General features: G+C 33.6%; 1 protein-coding gene across 1 annotated transcript in view; it reads right to left on the bottom strand.

Annotated features, from left to right (window-relative positions):
* bbg (PDZ domain-containing protein big bang) overlaps positions 1-22655 on the bottom strand; it is a 956487-nt gene that overhangs the window by 143516 nt on the left and 790316 nt on the right. The window contains exon 4 of the mRNA XM_081748413.1: positions 12805-13110. Coding sequence (XP_081604539.1) covers positions 12805-13110 — 306 coding nt within the window. The remainder of the gene's footprint in view (positions 1-12804; positions 13111-22655) is intronic.

Raw genomic sequence — 22655 nt, 5'->3', positions numbered from 1 at the left:
ATGCTATAACCACAAACGTATACAATAGAACTACATATTCGGAAACTGGCATCATACTGCAATAATACTGTAGTAACCATAAACATATTACGGTTAGCAATGCTGCAAAACAGGCCAAAGTTCTTGAGAAGAAACAGAAGCTACACAAATGAGGGGAAAAAAAATCATTGAACAGCTGAGAAAAGATAACTTTCCAGGATGTTTTTTAAAAAAAAAAAAAAAAAAAAAGGTGCACGGAAGCTCTCATAAATATTATAGAAGACCTTATAAGGGGTTTCTCCCGGAGGCGTTTGGATCTTGTCTGCGGGATGTTCACTCTATAAGAAAGCGCTTAGGAGACCGAGGTGCTGGTTGAGTTCGGCATTCCACAGATTCTAAATCAACGCGTTCCACGTTTCCGTCATCAAGGAGATGTATAGGCTTTACGATGTTATATATGGATTTTCTTCTTTAATTTTTTAAAGTTTGACCTATAGTTGAAGATACGTAACTTGAATTTTCAAGGATGTACTTCTACAAAGTACATTTATTTGTTTTTCTATATATTTATAATAATAAAAGTGTCAAACATGGAGGACTACTGCACCATTAACGCTTATAAAGAATATGAAAATAAAAACCAGTATGTATTGTCTGTCTTGACCCTGGCTTCATCAGCAATTAATTTTTACCACAGTCAACGTTTAAGAGATCAGAATATTCTTCCAGACCATAGAAAAACATCCACATCATGGAATAAAATATATGGAATAGTTTATATGGAATAAAATATATTTAATCCTTTCTTTTAAAAAATCGTGAATACATTCTTTCGCCATACAAAAGATATATTTGTCTTCCCCTGCTACTTACTTATATTTACAGTGTATTTCCAAATAGATAATCCATGATCAAGACGTATAAGCAGTTGACCTTAAGCTTATACCTTTTCATGTAGTGTGCTTATCAACAGTTATAAGTCCATCTCACATTCAGATCAATTCGTATGGCTTTATATGCAAATAACTGAAATTTAAGTGGGAAATAGACGTGCATTTGTCCTTTGGTATAACTTCTTTATATAAGCATTCACTGACCACTAGGTTTGTCTTGCAATACCTTCACAGAAGTCTCTAATCTTGACTAATGTACTAGCTTTATATTCTCACATTACTCTGCAAGAGCGCCAAGACAAGAACTAAACATTATTGGGTCAATCAAGTTGTTTTAGTCAAACCGAGATAACAGCTCAGTACGCCAAGCTTACTCTGACTAATTTAGAGAATGAGCTACGTAGAAACTAAATGAATTTGATCCTTTTAAGTTCGACTCCAACGAATCCGACGTACTCATCCTCGGTGCGGGAGACCCGGGTTCGATTCCCAGCGTCGTTTGAATTCTACGTTAAATGGGAGACCCACGTCTCATATATATTCGCTACTGAAAGGGACGCTGAACTTCAAATCAGCCAACAAACCAATCATCCAACGAATCTGTTTGTTGTTCATTCTAAGAAAAATATATCTCATGAAGGAAACGATGATGGTAAGTGATAAGTAGATCTATATAATTACATACCATTTTGCACTCTAATGTTAACACATCAAACTTTTGTTAAAAGCACAACATTATTTACTGCACGAATATTAACGTCTTTAAAAAAAAATGCACGGCTTTAGGACTTGAAGTTTAACTTAACTATCAAACTGAGATAATTTTACATCATTAGCCAGCAGTGTTCGTCGTTTCATCTACCTAACATCTTTCCCAAGCAGAAATTAGACTTGAGCTCCTTAAATATCACTTCTATACTTTCATGAGGTTGAACACCTTTGGTTAAGTATGTAGACAAACAAAAAGAATACAGACGGGAGAAGGAGGAAAAGTTCTTTTGTTATTTTTTATGCTTCATGACCATTAGAAAGAGAGTATTGCAGAATGGAATCACCTAATCCACTTTCTCGCGAGTAAACTTCTCTTCTTTCCCGAGGGTTACCCGTTAGCAAACTTCCATTCCTTTCTCAAGACCTGAACGACCGCCGCACCGCGCCGACAGGAAAAAGGAAAACTGTAATATATGGGTGGGTGCGAAATGAGGAAAAAGAAAAAAAGACATGAAATATCTGTTGCAATAATACGGTAATGCAATGAACACGTATACATGTAGGTTCGAATATGTACCACAATCTTCACTCACTTATGCAGCTTGTCAGATTTAATAAAAACATAATCGTTGTTTCCTCATTTAATAACCTTGTCCTGCTGGTTTCTTCTCAAAGTATTCTTATTGTTATAGCTCATATTCTCAGCTTATCTCTAAATTACATCGATTACATAAACAAAAAAAGGATGTAGAAAAGGAATGCTGAAATCGTAAGCAGAATTACAAATACGTTATATATTTCTCCAGATGAGCTACTAAAAATGATTAAATTAATCCTATCGTCATTAAAAGAACTTTGCGTTTGCTTCCTTACTCAAAGGTAATCGTATTTTATTACGTTTTCTCACATTTAAAAAAATATTAGGTTATATGTGACTGTTCGCTAAAGACAAAAGTGTAAAACTCTCGAAAATCCTATTTCAATGATGATGTGTTACTAACTGACGAGGCCAACTCAGTTTCTAGGGCCAGACCTGTTTCTCGTAAGGTCAGGTTAATGAAGTGAATTTTTAAAAAATTCTTTTTCAACTGATTGAATAACAGTAATCGATTTCCCGTTTAATTAATACTTTAACTACTTGGATTCTACTCAAGATTTAAAACAAAATAACCACACAGATCTCACTGGGGACCAAATAGCGATTTCAGCACATAGAAAGTACGCATTATAAGCACTTTATTATTATTATTATTATTATTATTATTATTAGTGGTAGTTGTACTAGTACATAAACATTCAGTGTTTTCGCCACATATCCCAGCTTCGAGAAAGCTAAACGATAAATAACTTTATGATGGTTATTGGTCATGAACCGAAGTAATCACAGGGGGTTTATAGCTCCACTCAATGAGGAATTCCAGACCTATTTTAGAGAAGTCAGACAACGCTCTTACACAATAAACATGAAAAAAAAAAGTGATGTGACGTCAAAATGTGTGAATTCCATCGTTTTTTGTGAAATGACAGGGCTTATATGATGCTGATGAGTGGAGCTCCAGCTTCAAGCTTTCACTCGAGATAACTGAATAGTGCTTTGCGAAACAAATAAAATAAAAGTTTTTTTTTCAATACAAATATCCACCCTGCTTCCCACATACCAATCATTCTCTATTAGCTTAAAAACTTGTTAAGTTCTACAATACATTTCTGAAATAGTAATGATAATGTCTTCGTAACGTATATATTAGGGAAGAGATAGATTGAAAATTGTCACCGCCAACAATGCGACATTACACTGCACCTTCCAACAATGATCAAATACTATAAGAATGAAAAAAAAGCAGGAGGGGGAGAGAGGGGTGGATACAATAACATAATGCAGCCACTTTTCGTTTGATCAATTCTGTTCGTGACGCTTTTTGGACCCATGTGTGTTGTCGTTAAGGACATGCATGTCTTTACAAAAGAACCAGTTTGTCCCACTCAAAATTCTAATGGCGCTTAGGAATGTCTGCCAGCAGCCCCTACGAACAAGATAAAAAAAGATGAAGACGAAAAAACTTAAGGAAGGCTACAGACAACAACAAGAAAAGGGTACTAATATGGCCTCGGGAATGCACTCTTTATAGACACAATTTACATTCTACATTAGCCTTGAATTTATGTCTGTTTTCTTCTTATTTCAGCCACTGTAAATGGTAGTAAGAGGAAACGAATGCATAAATTTGTGAGTAGATAGTTTTAGACTACAGTAAACAAATTATCGGTAAGTGCAAAATTCTTCCTTTTTTTTAACCCTATTTCCAACCTCTTGCTCACAAAAGGTAATAATCATTTATCTTATTAAACGTTTCCTGAATAGTATTGCCTATGAAACGAGAAATTTCACGAATCTCGTGGGCAGTACTAGTCCACCCAAGTCTTTCGTCTCAAACAACGCTTTAGTCTTACATGATCCATAGTATAAAAATTATAAATTTAAAATAAAGTGATTGTACAAACACAATGAAACACAATGAACATAATTTATCAACGTTTCACTAGGCGCAAGCCAATACAAAATATACTCCAATAATAAATATAGTTTAAATTATGTTATAGCACACCTTGTGTAGACCTCTAACACACAGGGATTTTGATAACTTCTAGAAGAAATTAAGAAATAAAATAAAATGAAATGAAATCTGAGTTTTACGTCCCACGGTTATGCCGGTTAGGCTAAAGGAGAAGGTGATGTTGAGAGATGAATGAAATGGTGGAATGAAGAAAGTGGGAGGAAACGGGAGAACCCCGAGAAAACCCACGCACATGGTGTTTGTCCACCACAAAGTTCACTTGGCGGGAGCAGGGTTTGAACCCGAGACCCAAAGCACCAGAGGCGAACGCTCTACCACTTAGCCACCGCGGCACCAAATTAAGAAATAAATCAGAGCATAAATTTTGTACAAAACGAGAAGACGAGAAAAGATTTTCAAGAATCAAGTGCGAGACAGTATTTTTCAAGAATAGAGAGGAGACGATACTTATACGATTTATGGGACAAGATTAAAAAAATGAAAAATATTTCTTGTCTCATAGGCAACATTAATTCTGAATAAGCACCTATTCAATATTATCCTTACCAAAATTAATTAGTGAAACGAGTTGAAAAAAGTCAAAGCCGGCAATTGGCTGCGGATTCTCAACTTGAATGTTTTCATTAGATATAAAGTGACAGAAATACCTTAAAATGCACTTTCAAATGACAGTGTTAAAAAAAAATAGCCACTGTCAGATCTCAAGTTTTGTTTTTTAAAGTTTACTTTCAACTATGGGAATAATATTTTAATAATAAGGCTTGCAATAAACGTCATAAATGGCAAATAAGACAAGCCAGCCTTGGTGCTATACAAAACCCAAAGGGCTCATCGCACAAAAGTGCGTATTTTTTATTTTCAACATAACGATAGATATGAGGCCGAAAGCAGGGAAACTTGTAAATACAGCTGCTGTCTCTATACCTAGCCTCTTCGCCGCATCAAACCAACAAACCTACAAGTGCTCTTTACTCTGTTAACTGGTCACTTGTTAAGGTGGGAAGATTTTCTACACTACCGGAACAATTATATAAAATTTTCATTTTACTACGTGAACAAGACGAAAAATTTATACCTTGTAACTTAGATGTGTAAATATCGCCCTTTTTCCACTCATGGATTGAGTCATGGGCAAATACGAGTTTTTACAAGGCTATCTTAACGTAAGAAAAGCCTAATCTTTTAGATTGATGGATTGAAAGAAATTGGTGCCTGAAGTTGAAAATTGCACTGATTTACATCAGTTTCCTTCTATACTTATCATAATAATAACTACGATAAAAGAGAGGACATTCAGATATCTACGTAAAAAGTTTACATATTGTCTTCTAAGTGTTGTAGTATAGCAGGCAATTTCGAGGATTTGAAACACCATTGCTCGCAGACAATGTATGCAACAAGTGTTTCATGTTGGGGCAAACGCGTGCCTTTCTCGTAAAGTTCTTGGCTGCTTAATGGTTTCTCTTATCATGGCTAAAGTTATGAACTCTTTTTCTTGTTCAATGTTCATGAAAAAGCATTTGATACACTCAGTGCTTTAATGGAATTTCTTGGTTTATAACAAGTATATCAATGGGTAACGAGCACTCTGGACGTGTTACAAACAAGCTAACACATTGGGAACACATTGTCTGGAAGAAGATACAACGTATAGAACTTTATTTATTCCGTTTAGCAGTTTAATTAAAGTGACATTTGACCTAAGATACTTTCAGATTCATTACTGGTACTCATATACTTTTTAGGTGCCAAGTGTTGCTTTCCTTCTTCAAGAAGTTTTCTTAAAAATTGTCTTCAGAATTAGTAGGCGTCACTGCTAGGACTGTGTGTTTCATTATTAGGAGAAATCAAACAATATAAAGGTTGGCCCAAAAGTCGGTATACAGACCAGCATCGATCAAGTATGACATTTTAATTTATTAAAATAATGAATTTGGTTTGTTCCGAGCATAAGGTATAAGTAAAAATAAATTAAGAATAGATAAGGGAGAAACTAAGTCAATACCTGTATGGATAACAATAAGTAAATCATATAAAATGTCATGACCGATCAGTACGGGATTCTATACCTATTTTTGAGGCACTCTTTATATATAAGCTCTCTGATTTCAGCCTATCAACAGATTGATAGATGAAAAAGAGCTCCATAGATGAGCTCGAAATGTAACGAATTATCAAACAATTGTTTTGAGGACGAATATTAGGTCTTTCTCCTTAAATTATAATAATGTCTGTCATCTCACGCCCGTTCAATATTAATGAACTCTAAAATATGTTTTGTCGATTTTCACGAAGGCTACGAATGGCGATTTACGTACAATCGAAAGTTGTTAGTGCATTGACCAATATACCGTAGGATAACAAAAAAACTAATTTATGGATGACATCTGCTTCCATTTTTTAAAACCCATTCTCGGCCAATATTTTTATGGTAGAATACAACAGGAAGCAATAAACTCCAGCATGGAACTTGCGGAAATTCCGCTTTGCCTTGGTGAGCACAGTTTCCTACACATGCCATTCCTACGAACAATATTCTACACAGCAGTATACTTACTATGTCCTTGAAATTGTTGCATGTTACTATAAGCACGTAAATCTTCTATTTATGCAAACCGTATTATAAAACTGATCACCGTCGAATGCCTTGACTTGTCATCACCATACACACCTTTCACAAACTCAAGGAAACCTTTACCTTGATCGCCCAACATTCTTGGCTAGTATTAAATGTGTTTTTCATGTCGTTACTATAATATTTTATTTAATACCATCACGAAAGACAACTTAGTTTCGTCACTTAAGGTGTCCGCTCTTTAGAATTATCCCTCGAGGCATTTTCACTTTCCGCAAAAAGGTCAGTATGAACATCTGAGTTGAAGAACGATGATACCAAGAACTATCAAAAACCGCATCAAAAGTTTCAGTCAAAATGAAATTTACAAAACCCCTTTCAACATACCTCTACTGGAGGAAGAAATACACGTTTAACTGAGCAAAATGAATACTATCGACAATTCATAGAGACTCTATGATCATCTTCATTTTTCTGCATGATATAAAATCTAGTATGTACGTAACTGACTTTTTTTAGTTCTTCGTCAAAATATTATTTACGTTTGGATGTAAATCTTTAAAAAGAAACAGGCAAATATGCATGAACTAAGAACCTCAATTTCTGATTAGTAAGTATGGTACCAGTATTCGATGTATAAGGGTTAGTGCTTCTAATTTTCTTCCTTCCGGAATCAAATTTGGTTTCTGAAATCTATCTGGTCACTTCAGGTCACCTACTGCAAGTTTCAGTATATTTCCACTTACATCGATTCTTCATCAATCTCTTTGTTTTTTCACGTTCTACCAAGAAAATGACAACATTACACAGACTGACTAAAGTTTTCAAACTGTTTCCTTATTATGTAAACATGTATTCCTTTTAGCTCGTTATATTCTTCGTGTGACATGTGAGAAGACGCTGTCCCAGAGCCAATCAATTCTATACCTAAATAATCTAAATAAGTGATTTGATTATAGTGTTTTTTTTAAATTCTTTCTTCAAACATGACTTCAATTCTCTTAATATACCATTTTTTTCTTGGTGGCTTTAACTTCTCATTTACGTTATTTTGTCATTAGCTTCTAAAATATATATATATACTACTATACCACTGTAGCAGTACGAAAAACAGAAGGAAGAAAGAGAGAGAAGCAAAGACTAGTAATACAGAATTCACGACTTCTATTGTTACATGCAATCAGTAATTGTTTCAGCTTCTACAGATAATATATCATAATGAAAGGCGGTGGTCACTGAAAAACAATTCTTCTTCTTCCTTCATCTGTATAAAAAAAAGTTTATTTTAAAGTTTGAAAAAAGAAAAGAGAGGAAGAAATTCCGACAGAAGAAACAGAGCAAGAGTCCCGATTTGGTTAGTGGTTAGTTGTTGTCTAATGCAAAATAGGTGGTGCAGGTCCAATGGTCCAATATATATAAATATATATAAAGAGACTAGGAGGGAGAAAATGCAACTGTGATCAATGTAGGTAACCTTGATGGAACAAGTCGGAAGCCTAGCGTCACTAATTGGTTGCTGAACATGAAACTTTTTGATCAGATCAAGATTACAATATAGCTCATTTGGGGGCTCCTTTTCAATGTGATCTTCTTTTTCTATTTGCATTTTTTATATTATTATTATTATTTTGCAAGATTCTTATCACGGACAGCTTCCAAGTCCAGTGGGAGATTTTTCTTGCTTTTGGTCCACGTTTAAGAATGAAGCTGACTGACTTCTTTAACAGGAAAGAAGGAGACGTATAAAGTTGCAGAAGCGTTTGTTAAACCAACATCTATACTCTTTGCAGATTATAATCGCAGCACATCTTTCATCCTTTCTTTTGTATCCTATTTGAGAATGTTCATTCGAAGGTAAAACAAACACAAAAGAGAAACTACACTTTAAGAAAAAGAATTCATTATAATACAATAAGATGCCCTGCTGAGTTAGAAAACAATAATGTTAAAGAAAAGACAGCTTTGCATGTGGTATATGGCACACACAGACAAGTTTGTTGTCGGGAATGTTCAAGTGGTTCAACTTTGTTATTAATCGAATACTCAAACCAAGGTTGATTTGAAATTCCAAATTCTGTTTTGTATTTGACTAATGAATTGCTCAAGTTAATACTAAATATTTCATGTAGAAAATTTGAAAATATTTTTTTCGAGATTTTATTCCTATGAAAGCCCATGAAAAACAATCTAATTTTTACGTGCACAATATTGATTTCACACATGGCTAATGCACTATTACTTAACTAGGAATAAGATATACACCTGATCAATGTCTCGTTAGACACGAAAAACTATAAACGTATAGCTGGTAAACACCTCGTCAAGCTGAATAGTCTTGATGAGACGATTTCCGTGTGGAGCCAGCAAGTCTTTTGAATATAAAGAGGACCAATTTTTCAAAGTAGTCTACTTTTGTTTATTTGTATATAACAATAAAACAGTAAATAACTTGTAGCAAATGTTACATTGAAGACATGTATACTCATGTCCAAAATTATTATCGCATATCTATAACTGTCTTCTTGTAAGAATATAATTTGATAATGATTTTGTAGGGTACTTTTAGTACTGTTACTAGGTGTATAATCGGGAAATGTATATTTGTGTAAAATTTCATAGGAAAAGAATTCTAAATGCGAAAATTATAATGAGTAAAATAAAATGTTGCTAAATGGAGAATAAAATTTTATTTTCGTTTTATTATTCTTATTTACTGCTCTTTTGACATGAATTCTGCCACATACATGTCTTTGCCGATTATACACATACTAACATTATAAGAAATACCGGGCGAATTCATTATCAAATTATATTCCTAGAACAACATATTTATAGACATGCGACAATGAAATGAAATGAAATCTGTAAGTTTTACGTCCCACGGTTATGCCGGTTAGGCTAAAGGAGACGGTGATGATGAGAGATGAGTGAAATGGTGGAATGAAGAAAGTGGGAGGAAACGGGAGAACCCCGAGAAAACCCACAAGCATAGTGTTTGTCCATCACGACATGCGACAATATTTTTGGATATGAGTGTACGTACATACAGAACATACTCATCAAGGACATTTCATTCATTATTATTTTACATTGGTTTTTTGAAATTTGCATGAAATTTAATTAAGATCCCATCAGAATTTGTTTGACTCCGAATAATTGTGAATAATTTTCGAAATTTGACATAACAGTTTGTACCTGCGGATAGATTCTGTATAACTTAATTAAACATGATAACCCTCATCCCTAGTCTACTGGTTTGGACGCGTACCTTTGTTGTAAGAGGTCCCGAGTTAGATTTCTAAAGCTTCGAACGCACTACAATGGTTTAGAATCCATTTTACACTGTAGGTCTCAACCTAAATCCCTTCTGAAATCCCAGATCTCTTTCGGGCTGTGGTCAGACCATGGAATTTGGCACCTTGGTCCCTGGGCACCAAGGGGGTTGAGCATGTCTTGGGAGTCACTTCTACCAGTAGACACATCTGGGAGACAGTCAGAACTTAGGTCAGGTCGCGAAATGGGCTATTATGTTGACTTTTTTTCTAATTTTGAAACCCTTACACTCGATTGAGCAAGATACTGCAAGGTAATGCAAACAGAGGCCGGCAATAAGTAGATAAAACAGCGGTCTCCGAATGACGGCGCTCGCCCTATTCCGACCGCAGAGACTACGTGGTAGGTGCCACCACAAAGTAATTGGTACATTCTGTCCTATGTAAACTCACTGATGAATAAGGACGTAAACTAATTACATGTAATAGAATGTTAAATATACATGTTTCTATTACAGCATTTAGCAGAAAATTTCCCTTATTATTACTACTGATTTAAAAAGTACTTCAACTCCATGTTAAAAATTGATCCTTTCTTGTTTTGATTCCTTCAGGAATATCGCTGGCTCTTTAATAATGACTTAACCCTTTTTTTTGGAACAAAAAAAAGCTTCTATGACCTTTGGAATGTATTCCATTTAGCAAGAAAACAAATACACATTTTACATACAAGTATCATAGTATCACAGTTTTGCTCTTGTAGATGAAAATAGTTTCGATATATTTACAACCAAGGGCAAAGAATGCATAAACAATAATTACTATAAATGCATGTCAATACATTTTTTTTTAAAGTCCACAACAGAAATGAATATTTGTTGAAATAGGAAGAAATTTAATAGTACAGTTTTTGTTTTCCTAATAGTTGTTAATGCGTATTCTCTCACTCTGAGAACAGCGAACTGTAAACGGTCACAGACGACAGGCTCAGAATTAATTCTAACTGTTTTCAACAGCTGGTTGATGTTTAAGTTATTTATGGGAATAGCTGTCAAGGTTTTCCTTTAGTATATTTTTTTAAATAAAGAAAATGGAAAATTAACATCAAATAATAATAGGTTGTAAATTTAAATATATATCACACTAAAGCATTCTTTAAAAAAAAAAAATCTTTGATGAAATTTTTTGTCAGTAAATTTTAAACTATGTTCGCTACCCTAAATCACATTAACGTTATTTATAGGAAGGAGAAGATTGGGTTTGAGTTTTGCGTCCCGTTCAGCAGCGAGGCTATATCAGACGTGGAACTACAGCTTAAAGTGGGATCCGAATCACATCACCTCTCGCCGAGAAAAATAACCGAGTCTCCTATGCCAAAGGCGCGTACGCTTCCTGAAAAAGAGATATAAGCACTAAAAACAATATTTCATTTTCAGCCACGAAGATCTCAGCTGTGAACACATTACTGGACGAAGTGGTATCTCCCTATCTTTAACCGGTTGTCTTAACAGTTTTATGAAAGAAAAACATTGGTTCATATGGGTTAAACTATCTGAAATTGTTTTCTCCCGTACAAGACCAACTTCGTCACAATGCCTCTTCGCCATATGAAACAATAATACTTATATGTGCAAATTATATACACATATACAATATATTTACTTCAACAGGGCCAAAGCGAATAGTAGTTAGGCATGTAACTACTGTGACAACATTTCATTGATTATTAAGTATCAACTTCATGATATTTTGCATTATTCTACCAATTCTGTCAGAAGGAAACGCATTGATGATAATGTAGCGGACAATCTTAGTATCATGTGATCTGCAATCAAAGGGAGTGGAAGTTTCTGGATTCTTAGGAGGTTGCTGATTGAAGATGATGAGAATTTACGACGCAACAACCATCATATGCTTACTCACACTATAATGTCTCCTTATCTTTCATTTCGTCTCTAATGTTGGACTTCGCACGATTAGTTTTGTAACAATCCTACACGAGCCATTGGTAAGTCTGAAAAAATAATCTGCTTATTGAGTAAACAAAGGAAAGCAATTCTCTGCAAGTTGTCGAAAATAGTACTGGAATTTGCCTGATTTGGCTGAAATGGACAAAGGACACATATATGTACTTTCGCTAGCAAAGGTGTCTACCAATGTTCATGTGCATCCATACTATTTTATTTGAACTTTACTGTGTGTACTGTATTTTACTTCTTGTCATATTATGTGATTTATTTCCCCTTTTTCTATATTTGCTTATTTTGTTGCAATATTTTTACTGTGTATTTATAATATAATTTGGGACTGATTTATAAACATTTTTACCTAAGTGAAAATTTAACATCGGAAAATGTCTATGGAATACGAAAAAAACAATAAAATCGTAAAATGGAAACTAACAACAGAGTTAATTATAGTAGTATAATCTCAGTACCACTAAAATATTCCCTATTAGAAACACTAAAGAAAAAAAAGAAATGCAACAACGAAAAATTTACTCCCAGTAACAACACACACACACAATTTCTAGGCGGTACTTTTAAGTACCTTATCCTTCTGTGTTGTCTCATTATTATATCATATTTACATACGAAATCAATTCTTACAGTTTTGACTAAATTTCTAATTTGGTCTTGTGAACCAATGGAAATCGAATCAAACCGAATATGACAAGTGAACTAAATAGATTTGTAGATTTCTGCAAATTCAGATATATGTTTTACTTGTTTTGAACTTACCATACATTTGGAAGTCAACACAGTGTAATAGAAAAAAAAAGTAATCAAAATACTCACCGGTATCGTTGGATATATCTGAAGGTACGACGTCGTCGATAAGATCGCTTGATTGAGGGCTGTGAAGGTCCTGTTCTGCTGGAGTGACAATAGTCGTAGTAGAAGGAGAGTTGGAAGAAGAAGAAATTAGGCGATGGGCGTCTTCTTGAAGTGATTCCTCATTCCCAGAGGGATATTGCTGAGGACAAGAAGCTGCCTGCTCGCCGTTGAGAGCTTTGTCGCCGTCGTTTCTGTCGTGGTCTTCTTCGCTACTTGCTCTGTCGTCGGAGTCATCAGCAACAGTTGGAACGGTAACTGACCATCCATCTGGAACAAGAACAGAAACAAAACCATGGTAAAACTTTTCTTCCTAATAGCACACATCAAACGATTACAAATAAGCCATTCTGTGGCTCAGCCTTACTCATATTATGCATTAACTACACCTATTTCCCTTATACAACAGATAGATCAAGTAGTCTATCATTACTTTAAACTTTGTTACTACCTCCAGAAGTGCACAAGTATATCTGATATCAAATAAGTTATTCCTGATCAAATTTCATAAGTACAGAAAAGAAAAGAAGTCCAATAATAATCATAATCTAGCCCACTCATCGCAACCATTCATAGTTTTGCCTGCATTTACTTAACTTGGTTATATCTACAAAACTTTATTATCATTAATTTTGAATTCCAATTGATTGGTTGAATGGCATTCAATATCAATAGCGCAGTACAAATATTGTCAATACTACTCAAAACTCAAAAGTTGATTTATCGTACCTTTTCCCCTGTATTTTTCAGTTTCAAATAGATTACACTGTCTTTTGTATATTAGTAAAGCTTTGAAACAAGAAACAAGTCGCGGCTTATATAACCTCGGTGCTGAATGAGACATTAAAACTCCAAATCAACCAACCAAGAAAGAAGTCTACAAATAAGTATCACCAATAACATTTATGGAACGGTTTTCATATAGAATATCTGGTTAGAATTATTATTTTAGATTTCTGAGATAAACGAAGCTTCCCTCTTACGGATTCTTCCTTATTTTTATAAATAGTATCAATGAGATGAGATAGGAAGGTAACTCTTCTAGGTATGCATTGGGATTGTTATATAAATCAAATAATAGATTTATTTACTTTAATCTTAATTTCCAATATGACAAAACTTTATTTAGATCACTTAACGTTTTTTCAAGTCTCAATAATGACCCATTTTCCGAATGCTTAGGAGGATTTTCACCAACTTCGCTTTCCTAGGATCAGCTCGATAAATATGTTCCACTAAATGAGTAGAAATATACGCGATAATCTGCAATTGCAACTACCTTTTGTTCCAGCCAAAATACATTTAAAAAATACAAATTTAACTCAAAACTTTTTAATTTCCTTATCTATTTTACGTACACTAAAACGAACTTCAGCACTTTTTTTTTTAAAATACATATACTGCACCTCCAAATTTTACAATTTAATAGTCCATACTTTAGTTTCGGATTTTACAAATATCCAAATAAAAATAAAATTAGGGACAAGAATAATAATAAGCACATTAATGTTCAGTATATTTTTGCCACTGTCCTATTTTAATGGATGCAACGTATTATTATTATTATTATTATTATTATTATTATTATTATTATTATTATTATTAATAATAATAATAATAATAATAATAATAATAATAATAATAATAATTCGTTTCTGAATCTCGGTGTCTGACTAGTAAGGATAGATTATTCACAACTGCATTTCCAAAAATGGTAATAACAATAAAACAGGTAAAGATACACCATAAAGAAGTGGTCAGCACTCTTTCTCTTGGTTGAATGTTATCCTTGAGGGTGTAAGTACAGCAAAGCAAGGAGTGAAATAAAGATACTCTCAACAACTGGCTTAGATTGCGCGTTTCTAAGAAGTGGTGCCAAATACAAAAATAATAAGTTACTAAACCAATCATGTACAGTGGACGCTCTCTTAACCGCTCTTCGGATTAACCGTCCATCTTCCAAGAAAAACATTTTAATAAATAATTTTCTTTATCTAATTTGCGTTATCAGCTGCGCTCAGAGCTTAACAACAATAAAGATACGTAACTAATCGACCAGACGATGTTTTTGTCTTAATTTTATTTCATTCAGCATTTTTCACTCAGTCGTATTTTTCACTTTTATACTTTTCTTCAGTCAATACAAACACACCTTAAATTACTGTATTTTATGATTTACAGTGGTGATAATCAAGTGCTTTAATAAATACAGTATGTACTACAGTATATACAGTATTGTACTGGAGCAGTTTGTGGTTAAAGCATCTGATTTTGGTAGTTACATTTTCATAATTAATAGTATAATCCTATTTTTAAACATTATAGAGATATTATATGATTGAAAGCCTAAAAAATTGCAATTTTCGCTTTAACCAACTTTTTCGTTATCCGACCCAAGCTCGGTCCCGTGGTGACCGGTTAACAGGGATTATACTGTATATATGTAGTAACTGGTACCACAAATGTATCAACATTTTTTTAAAGGTTTGCCTTACTCATATAAGGTGGCTACAATTGAGAACAGTTTTCAAACACTCTTCTTCGTCATCCACATTTTTTCCTCTCAAAATTTGGGGCATTCCAGATAGAAACACTTGAATTAAGAGCTTCCTTTGTTGTTAGCATGTTAGTCAGATGTAGCTATTGTCAGGAATATCTCGCTTTCGTAATTTCAATATATGCTTCTATCATATAAGGTGGCACAAGCGCATAATTTCGCATATTCTGGTTGCTTACCTATAGCTAACTTATCATTGTTTAGAGCACAAGGAACTAAGGCACTGATGGAAACTTTTCAGATTCTAGTGCAAATGAAATTAAGTTTTTATTAGTATTGTCGCATATTAATGTTCTTTCCATTTTTCGATTATTACTTACCGTCGGCGCTACGGGGAAAATAATTTCTTTTGTGGTTTTTTGTACGTAACCTATCACTCAATACGATTTTCATCACATTTTCGCATACAAGGAAGTCACATAGAACTAACAAATTTTATACACAGACGTTCTCATCGCGTACGAAACTGCTTCTTTCGATTTTCGACTCGAAGTTAGGGATTAAGGGTCAATATTTATGCAAAAATTAGATACAGTGAACCATAGTGCCTACGAGATAGGCAACCTAACCGGTCTTTATGCCGTGAAGGTTGCATACCGAAGGGACAATATCAAATATATTGCTCGTCGTAGTATAATTCACGCATTTCCTTACTTTCAAATATGTTTCATAAACATCATTCTTACCATGCGAAGACGCGAGCACTTTGCTAGTATTAAACATAAAATATCCAATTTCACAAAAGAAAACTGTTCCAGCGGAATCCGTCCGGTTAACTTTACTATTATCTGATTCAATTTCCGGTAGGAGTATACATCAGTCGGATTCCACGTTAAGCTGTAGTTTTACATGTCAAATAGCCTCGATACTGAAAAGCGAACACGTCCGAACTACCATAATCGAAAACAACATCAATTCGATAATTTCCTTCTTCCTCAAATTGAGGAAAAGAAAAGAAAACTTCCTCAGATTAAGGAAAAGAAGAAAAGTGGTTTACAGTATTAATATAGCACTTCTATGGTAAGCAGCAGGGATGCAGCATGGGAGTGGCCAGTAGATACGGACTCCCAAATTTGCGGAACTTACATATACAGAGGTTGCATGAATATATACATACATATAATTGTACAGAGAAATGTTTTATAAGCATACATATTTAAAGCTACAATTTTTCTTTATACTGCAACTGTACTCTTTATTTTTTTTCACTAACAACTATTACATTATCTTCTAAGAAACACAAATGCAACAAATTAAAACATTGCTGCTCCTTCGAACTGTTCAGAGGTAACTTCTAAGGTTCTGGAGTCCGCATGCAAGATAACATCACATCAACGCTCGACAGGTGCCTTCTTAATTGCCTCTGTTACGAAATGGCTAGTTTTTTTAATCACTCGGGTATTGTATGAAACAATTAATAGTTGTGGGACTTTACTTGTACTTATCACAAACTAAGTAATTTAAACGAAACTGTTTAAAAATTAGGTATAAGACAATAAGTAATCAACCTGTAAAATCATCGTTTTTTTAACGCTTATTTTGATGCGAGTCACTCAAAAAATAGGGAAGGAAGAATTTATCTTCAGAGTACTCTTATTCTTTCTTTTAAAAACGACTTTTCAAAGAATATATCACATGGCGCATAACACCACTTTTTAAATTTTTAAATAGGGTAGCGTCTCATCTCTGAGAATAAGAGTCGGTATGTTCTCCTTAACAATAAAATTGATGGCTGTGTAAATTTCTTAAAATTACTAATTAAATTTGTATTACCAAAGTAGTAGTGGGTGTGAGCCTGCAAAGCAAGACTCGAGACTTCGGTCGCACTCGGAGCGGGTTCACCCAGAGAGTTCTTCCTCTTTATTGTACTAGAAATTATTTCACTGCTATACATTTTCACTTACCATAGTATCAATTATTCTAAAGAACATATCATTGAGAGTTAAACTGATTATTTATTTTTAAAGAAAGTGACCATAACTTTTTATTGAAATGAAATTTAGAAAAACAGAATGCAGTGGTTGCACCAGAAGCGTTGCAATTATGTAAGATCACACGCAAATCATGCAAATCATCTAATTCAGGTTAAAATGCTGAGTGTTTAGTTATAATATATATATCCCAAATGCTTTCAACAATAGACTCCTCGAACCATGATCATTTCGTTACTGGCAAAAATAAAACAGATCATATTTTAGCTCTATAGTCCTTGGTTGCCGTTCTTGTAACTTACGCCTGACAGCCTGTTACAGATAATTTTGTCGATCGACAACTCAGCAACATTATTACAGGTGACTGACAGTAAATCCATTGCTTCCTCCTTTGGGCGTTTACCAGCTTAAACCTAAGCTTCTGGCCACATTATAATAGAACTAGATTTTTTTCCCTTGTTCTTGAAAGGAGAAACTGAACTTTCTCTTTATATACTACACAATATTGTGAACATTTCTCGTTGGTTGGAAATCTTGAATTTCCATGCACCAACACTCCAGCCTCCAATCTTTTTCCTCTGGACCAAGTCAAGGCCAGACAGCGGGTGCCGACCGGTCTGCCCTCTGGATAGGTGAGACAAGGACATTCAATAGTTCAAGAAAACGAGGAAACCAACGGATAAGATGCTAATGTAAGATTGGAAAACATTATCTCCACCATGCACAAGCAGGGACATATGAATCGTCATATGCAGTATCGCCATATACGTACATGAATTAATTTATTTTATAAACGGATGTATTAGGTAGAATTTTTTCGATGAACCATTCAGTTAATTTACTTAAAAGTAATGAAAATAATACTATACTAACAACTATGTTAAAAGTAGGTCTACTAGTACTACTAAATAGTTAAAAATTAATCTAATATTCACGATTGCATAGGAGAAATAAATAACAAACACATTTAATTAAAAATGTCAAATTGAAGGTAATGCATTACAGGTGCATTGACTTTTACTGTAAATTATTTATTTAGTATTTCTATACAAATAAACAATATATCAACAATTTCAGAGTTCCAAAGACGAATTCTGAAACTGTTAAAAATTGTCACTGCAGTAATTATTTCCTTACCTAAGACTGAGAACTACTATAGCAGATGAAGGAAGAATTCCTTAGTAAATGTTTTGTATTTTTTTTAACACGAAGAACAGAAAAACAACTATATTTAAGACAAGAGAAAGACCATATTTCAAATGATCATAAGTATCTTTGTAATTTCAGGTAGTTACGACACGAAACGGGTTTTTAGAACCTGGTGAACCAAGTTCAGTGAACGAACTTCTGCAGGAAACATTCTTTCTGTTGGGGTGGAGACAGAAACCGTCCAAAGGAGGTAAAAATATCACTCAGAAGGAACATCACACACAAATGAATGAACTTCCGACATTACTGTTCGTTAAGAGAGAGGTCCTTGTTAAAAAATCATTCAACTCGTTAGTCGAAAGGTCAAGTCGTGCTTAATGATTTCTACCGTGCTGTGTTTTCCTTTTGGATTATATATAGTCTATATATAGCTATATACTGTAGTGTGGGTTGGGAACAAATCTATATGATACAAGAGGGAAGATATAAAGAGCGGAATGTTATATATATATATCTCAATCGCCTAAAACAATGAAATAAATTATAGATGATAATTGCAGTCAACAGAAGTGGATTCTGATTATAAACAGAATGCAGATTAACATCGTTTTAGCACATATATCCCAGCAGGGGCGGATCCAGGACGGACTTCTTGGGGGGGGATTATAATACCTCTACTTCGAGCTACTTTTAAGAGCTCCAAACTCTGGAATGGGTTAATTTATATATAAAATAAGAAAGTTTCCTCTTCTGGGGGGAAATCGCCCTCCTGTATTCCAGTAAATGATCCTGTAAAGTACACGAATTGCAAATGAAAGGTGAAGTCAGGAATCAGTAAATAGTACCTTCGATTTATAGGTTGGATTAGAGTTAAACGTCCCATTTAATACCGAGGCTATAATGAGAAGTGGATCTACAACTTAATAAGGGAGGCGAACAACATGATCTCCCACCGGGAATTGAACCTGAGTCTCATTGCTGAAGGCGACTATGCTAAGCATATAGCCATGTAATATCTATGCTGATTTATTGATTCATATACACTTGATAAGACATTTCATTACACTCTTCATTCTTTTTTCTTTTCTTTTTCTTTTTTTTATTTTGTTGTAAATAACTTGACAACAATTAATACTGTAACTTTTAATACTTATTATCACTGGAACTTACACTTGCTTACGAAATCTTTTATAAAGTGTAGAAATTTTGATGATTAGAAAAACAGAAGAAATACTGTTTTGGTACAAATATAAGTCGTACATTTTATTTCGACTTCAATTATGAAAAATTCGAATGAGTCATATTCGGGATCTTACCAAAAAAAAAAAAAAAAAAAAATCTTCATATGTGCTGTTAGAAATGTGCTGATTTCTCAGACTGAAATAACGATATACGTATATTATACTGCAACAATAGCACTATACACATTGGCCACATTGTACATACTTTAAATTTATCCAACAATAGCACTGACAAAACTAACTTTCGATAGTTAGTAGAAAATTACTTTTAAAATAGGTACAACGCACAATTGTAATCTTAATTTTTCAATAATAATAACCTACTGAATTTATAATAAAATATTTATCTACCGAATTAATATCTCTGAATCGGCCGATATTACCGATATTTCCTTTTCCTTTCCTCGGCTGATATTCGGGTGTCATCTTTATTTCTTTTTCGCACCCGGTCTATATTTTGTGGTGCGTTTTATGTGTTACTGGTTTATTTTCGGGCCAGCACGGTACTTTTTTTCCTAATTTTTGTAGATTCTTGGAAAAACCTTTCTCATTTTAGTATTTGCCTGAACATTCCTACTTTCGAATATTTTATGACCTTGGTTTATCCTCTACGTATACTATGTATTGGCTCAAGGGGGAAAAAAATACAATATTCGAATATATGATAGCGTTTAACGAAAAAAATCCAAACATATATATATATATATATATATATATATATATATATATATATATATATATATATATATATGGCCGGATTTAGGAGTGCATCAGTGCACGTGCACTCCCCCTTCATTGTAATTACACACTATCTAACATGAGAAGCTATCAATGAAAATAGCAACACTTTCCAAAACTTTCTGCCATTATTTTTCCATTTGGGGCTTAAGAGAAAGCAGAGCTTTGCAAAAGCAATAGTTTAAGTCAATTTTCTTAACGTTGAAGGAAAAGGATACACCAAGCAAAACAATATAATATTTGTCAAATATGGGAATAAAACAAAAGCCAGGAGAAGAGGACATTTTTCCCGCATATCACTTGCGACCCTCTTTAAAATACTACCACCAACCCCGTTCTATGTATCGGCGTTGTCAAAGATAAACAATATCGTTGCATGTCTCTTTGTATACTTTTAGTGTGGTCTTTTGGTAGTTATTTTGTATACTCCCTCAGAAACTCCAGGATCCGACCCTATATATGTATATCAATGGATAGATCTTACCAAGCTGAACAAAATGATAAGGTAATCCTCAGTTTTCGAGATAATTCGCAAAGTTTTTTTTTTTTTTTTAAAAAAAACCTAAAAACCAATGTTGTCTATCAACACGAAACTGATACTGAAGGACACTCTCTTAAAGCTTTTCATTTCGACACCAGCAAGATGGCAGTATCCAACATGGTTAATGCAATATAGCTCAAAATTACTATAAACTCTTGAAATTTATTTGTAATTGATATATTGTCCAAAGACATATATCAATCAATAGAAGATATTAAGCAAAATAAATACTTGAGGAGAAATTTTTATAAGTAATTTTCAAGAACAACAAATTTTTATAGTGTTAAAAAAGTTTTTCGTTCGTTGTTAATAATGATAGCTTATAGTATTCTGCCGATACAGAATATTTATTTAGATAGTGTACATTAAGAAAAACACCGTTAAGCAGCAGAACTCCTCTAACAGTGATGTACATTCCACTTCTAAATTTCAATATTTCACAAAAAACTAGTAAAATCATATGATGTAAACTATGTAGGGCGAACAGTAAATACACATTGTACAGCTTTTAACAATTGTTCTTAAATTGCATTATATGACTGATATTAACAATTATTATGTGGCACACTTAGATTTATCATGTCACGTACCACTCCACTCTCTTTCTAATTTTTATTCTGGACTTACAAGTAAATGTGTTACCAGAAAACAGTAAAAGAATCAATACTTATGGCCAAACAGAATAAGTTCTTTACAGTATACCTATGCACAAATCAGCTCTCATCTTTGAAACCAAGTGGCTTCCTAAACTTATATATATATATATAAATTTTATTCAGTTTAATATCCATAATACCAAGAATTACAAACACTTCATTATCTTTTCATCTGCTTCTTACGGTGAATCATAGAGGAATTTTTATTTCACTATAGAAAAGAACAATTTACTTAGTAAATGATTCACGACTATCATAACAGCAGTAACGTCCATCTCATTATGAAGAACAGAAAAATGCAAATTGTCCACTTGTGTCCACCTGACAAGCATGATATTTAATATCTGAATTCTTTAAATCTCCGTTTCTTCACACACACATACAAAAAAAAAAAAAAAAAAACCTCAAACTATTTCCTGAAATGCAGTAATGATTGGAAAAAAAAGGTTTTAAAGATTAATTTAGATTGGAACGTCATTCCTGTGTGATTCCACCTTTTTCAAGAGAAAAAAATATTATAAAGTTGCCTCATCATTTCAAGAAAGCATACCCATCTGGTATAAAAATACTGCATTAGCTATAATATGAATACTAAAGAATTTTAAAACGTTAGCGTAATAAGGTTTATCATGAAGAAGTGGTAATTTTGATGGTACTTTATATATATAAGCTTTGTTGAGTCCATTTACAAATTAATTTTAGAGTTAGTTCTTTTTCTTTCTTTCTTTTAAGAAAATCGTTAGCACCACTGGTATTCAAGAGCTCTGCTCACGTCAAATTCTAGTCCTATCAAGACAGAAGAAGTGTAATAACGTATTTCGGTTTTACTAACTTAATAATGGTACTTAAAGACACTTATTATTTGGTAGTGGAAATATATTCAGCATTTTTTTCCCTCTTTACTATGTTCACAATGATGTCTACGATGATGTAGCATGTCCTAGCCTAGCTTCAACAGAGAAAATTATTACCTGTTTTTGTTCCTTTTCAAGTTTCTTTTCG

The sequence above is a fragment of the Thermobia domestica genome, chromosome 2 (assembly GCF_964235325.1).
Source record: "Thermobia domestica chromosome 2, izTheDome1.hap1.1, whole genome shotgun sequence".
NCBI lineage: Eukaryota > Metazoa > Arthropoda > Insecta > Zygentoma > Lepismatidae > Thermobia > Thermobia domestica.
The sequence above is the reverse complement of the archived record's forward strand: the minus strand, read 5'-3'. Positions and strand labels throughout refer to the sequence as shown.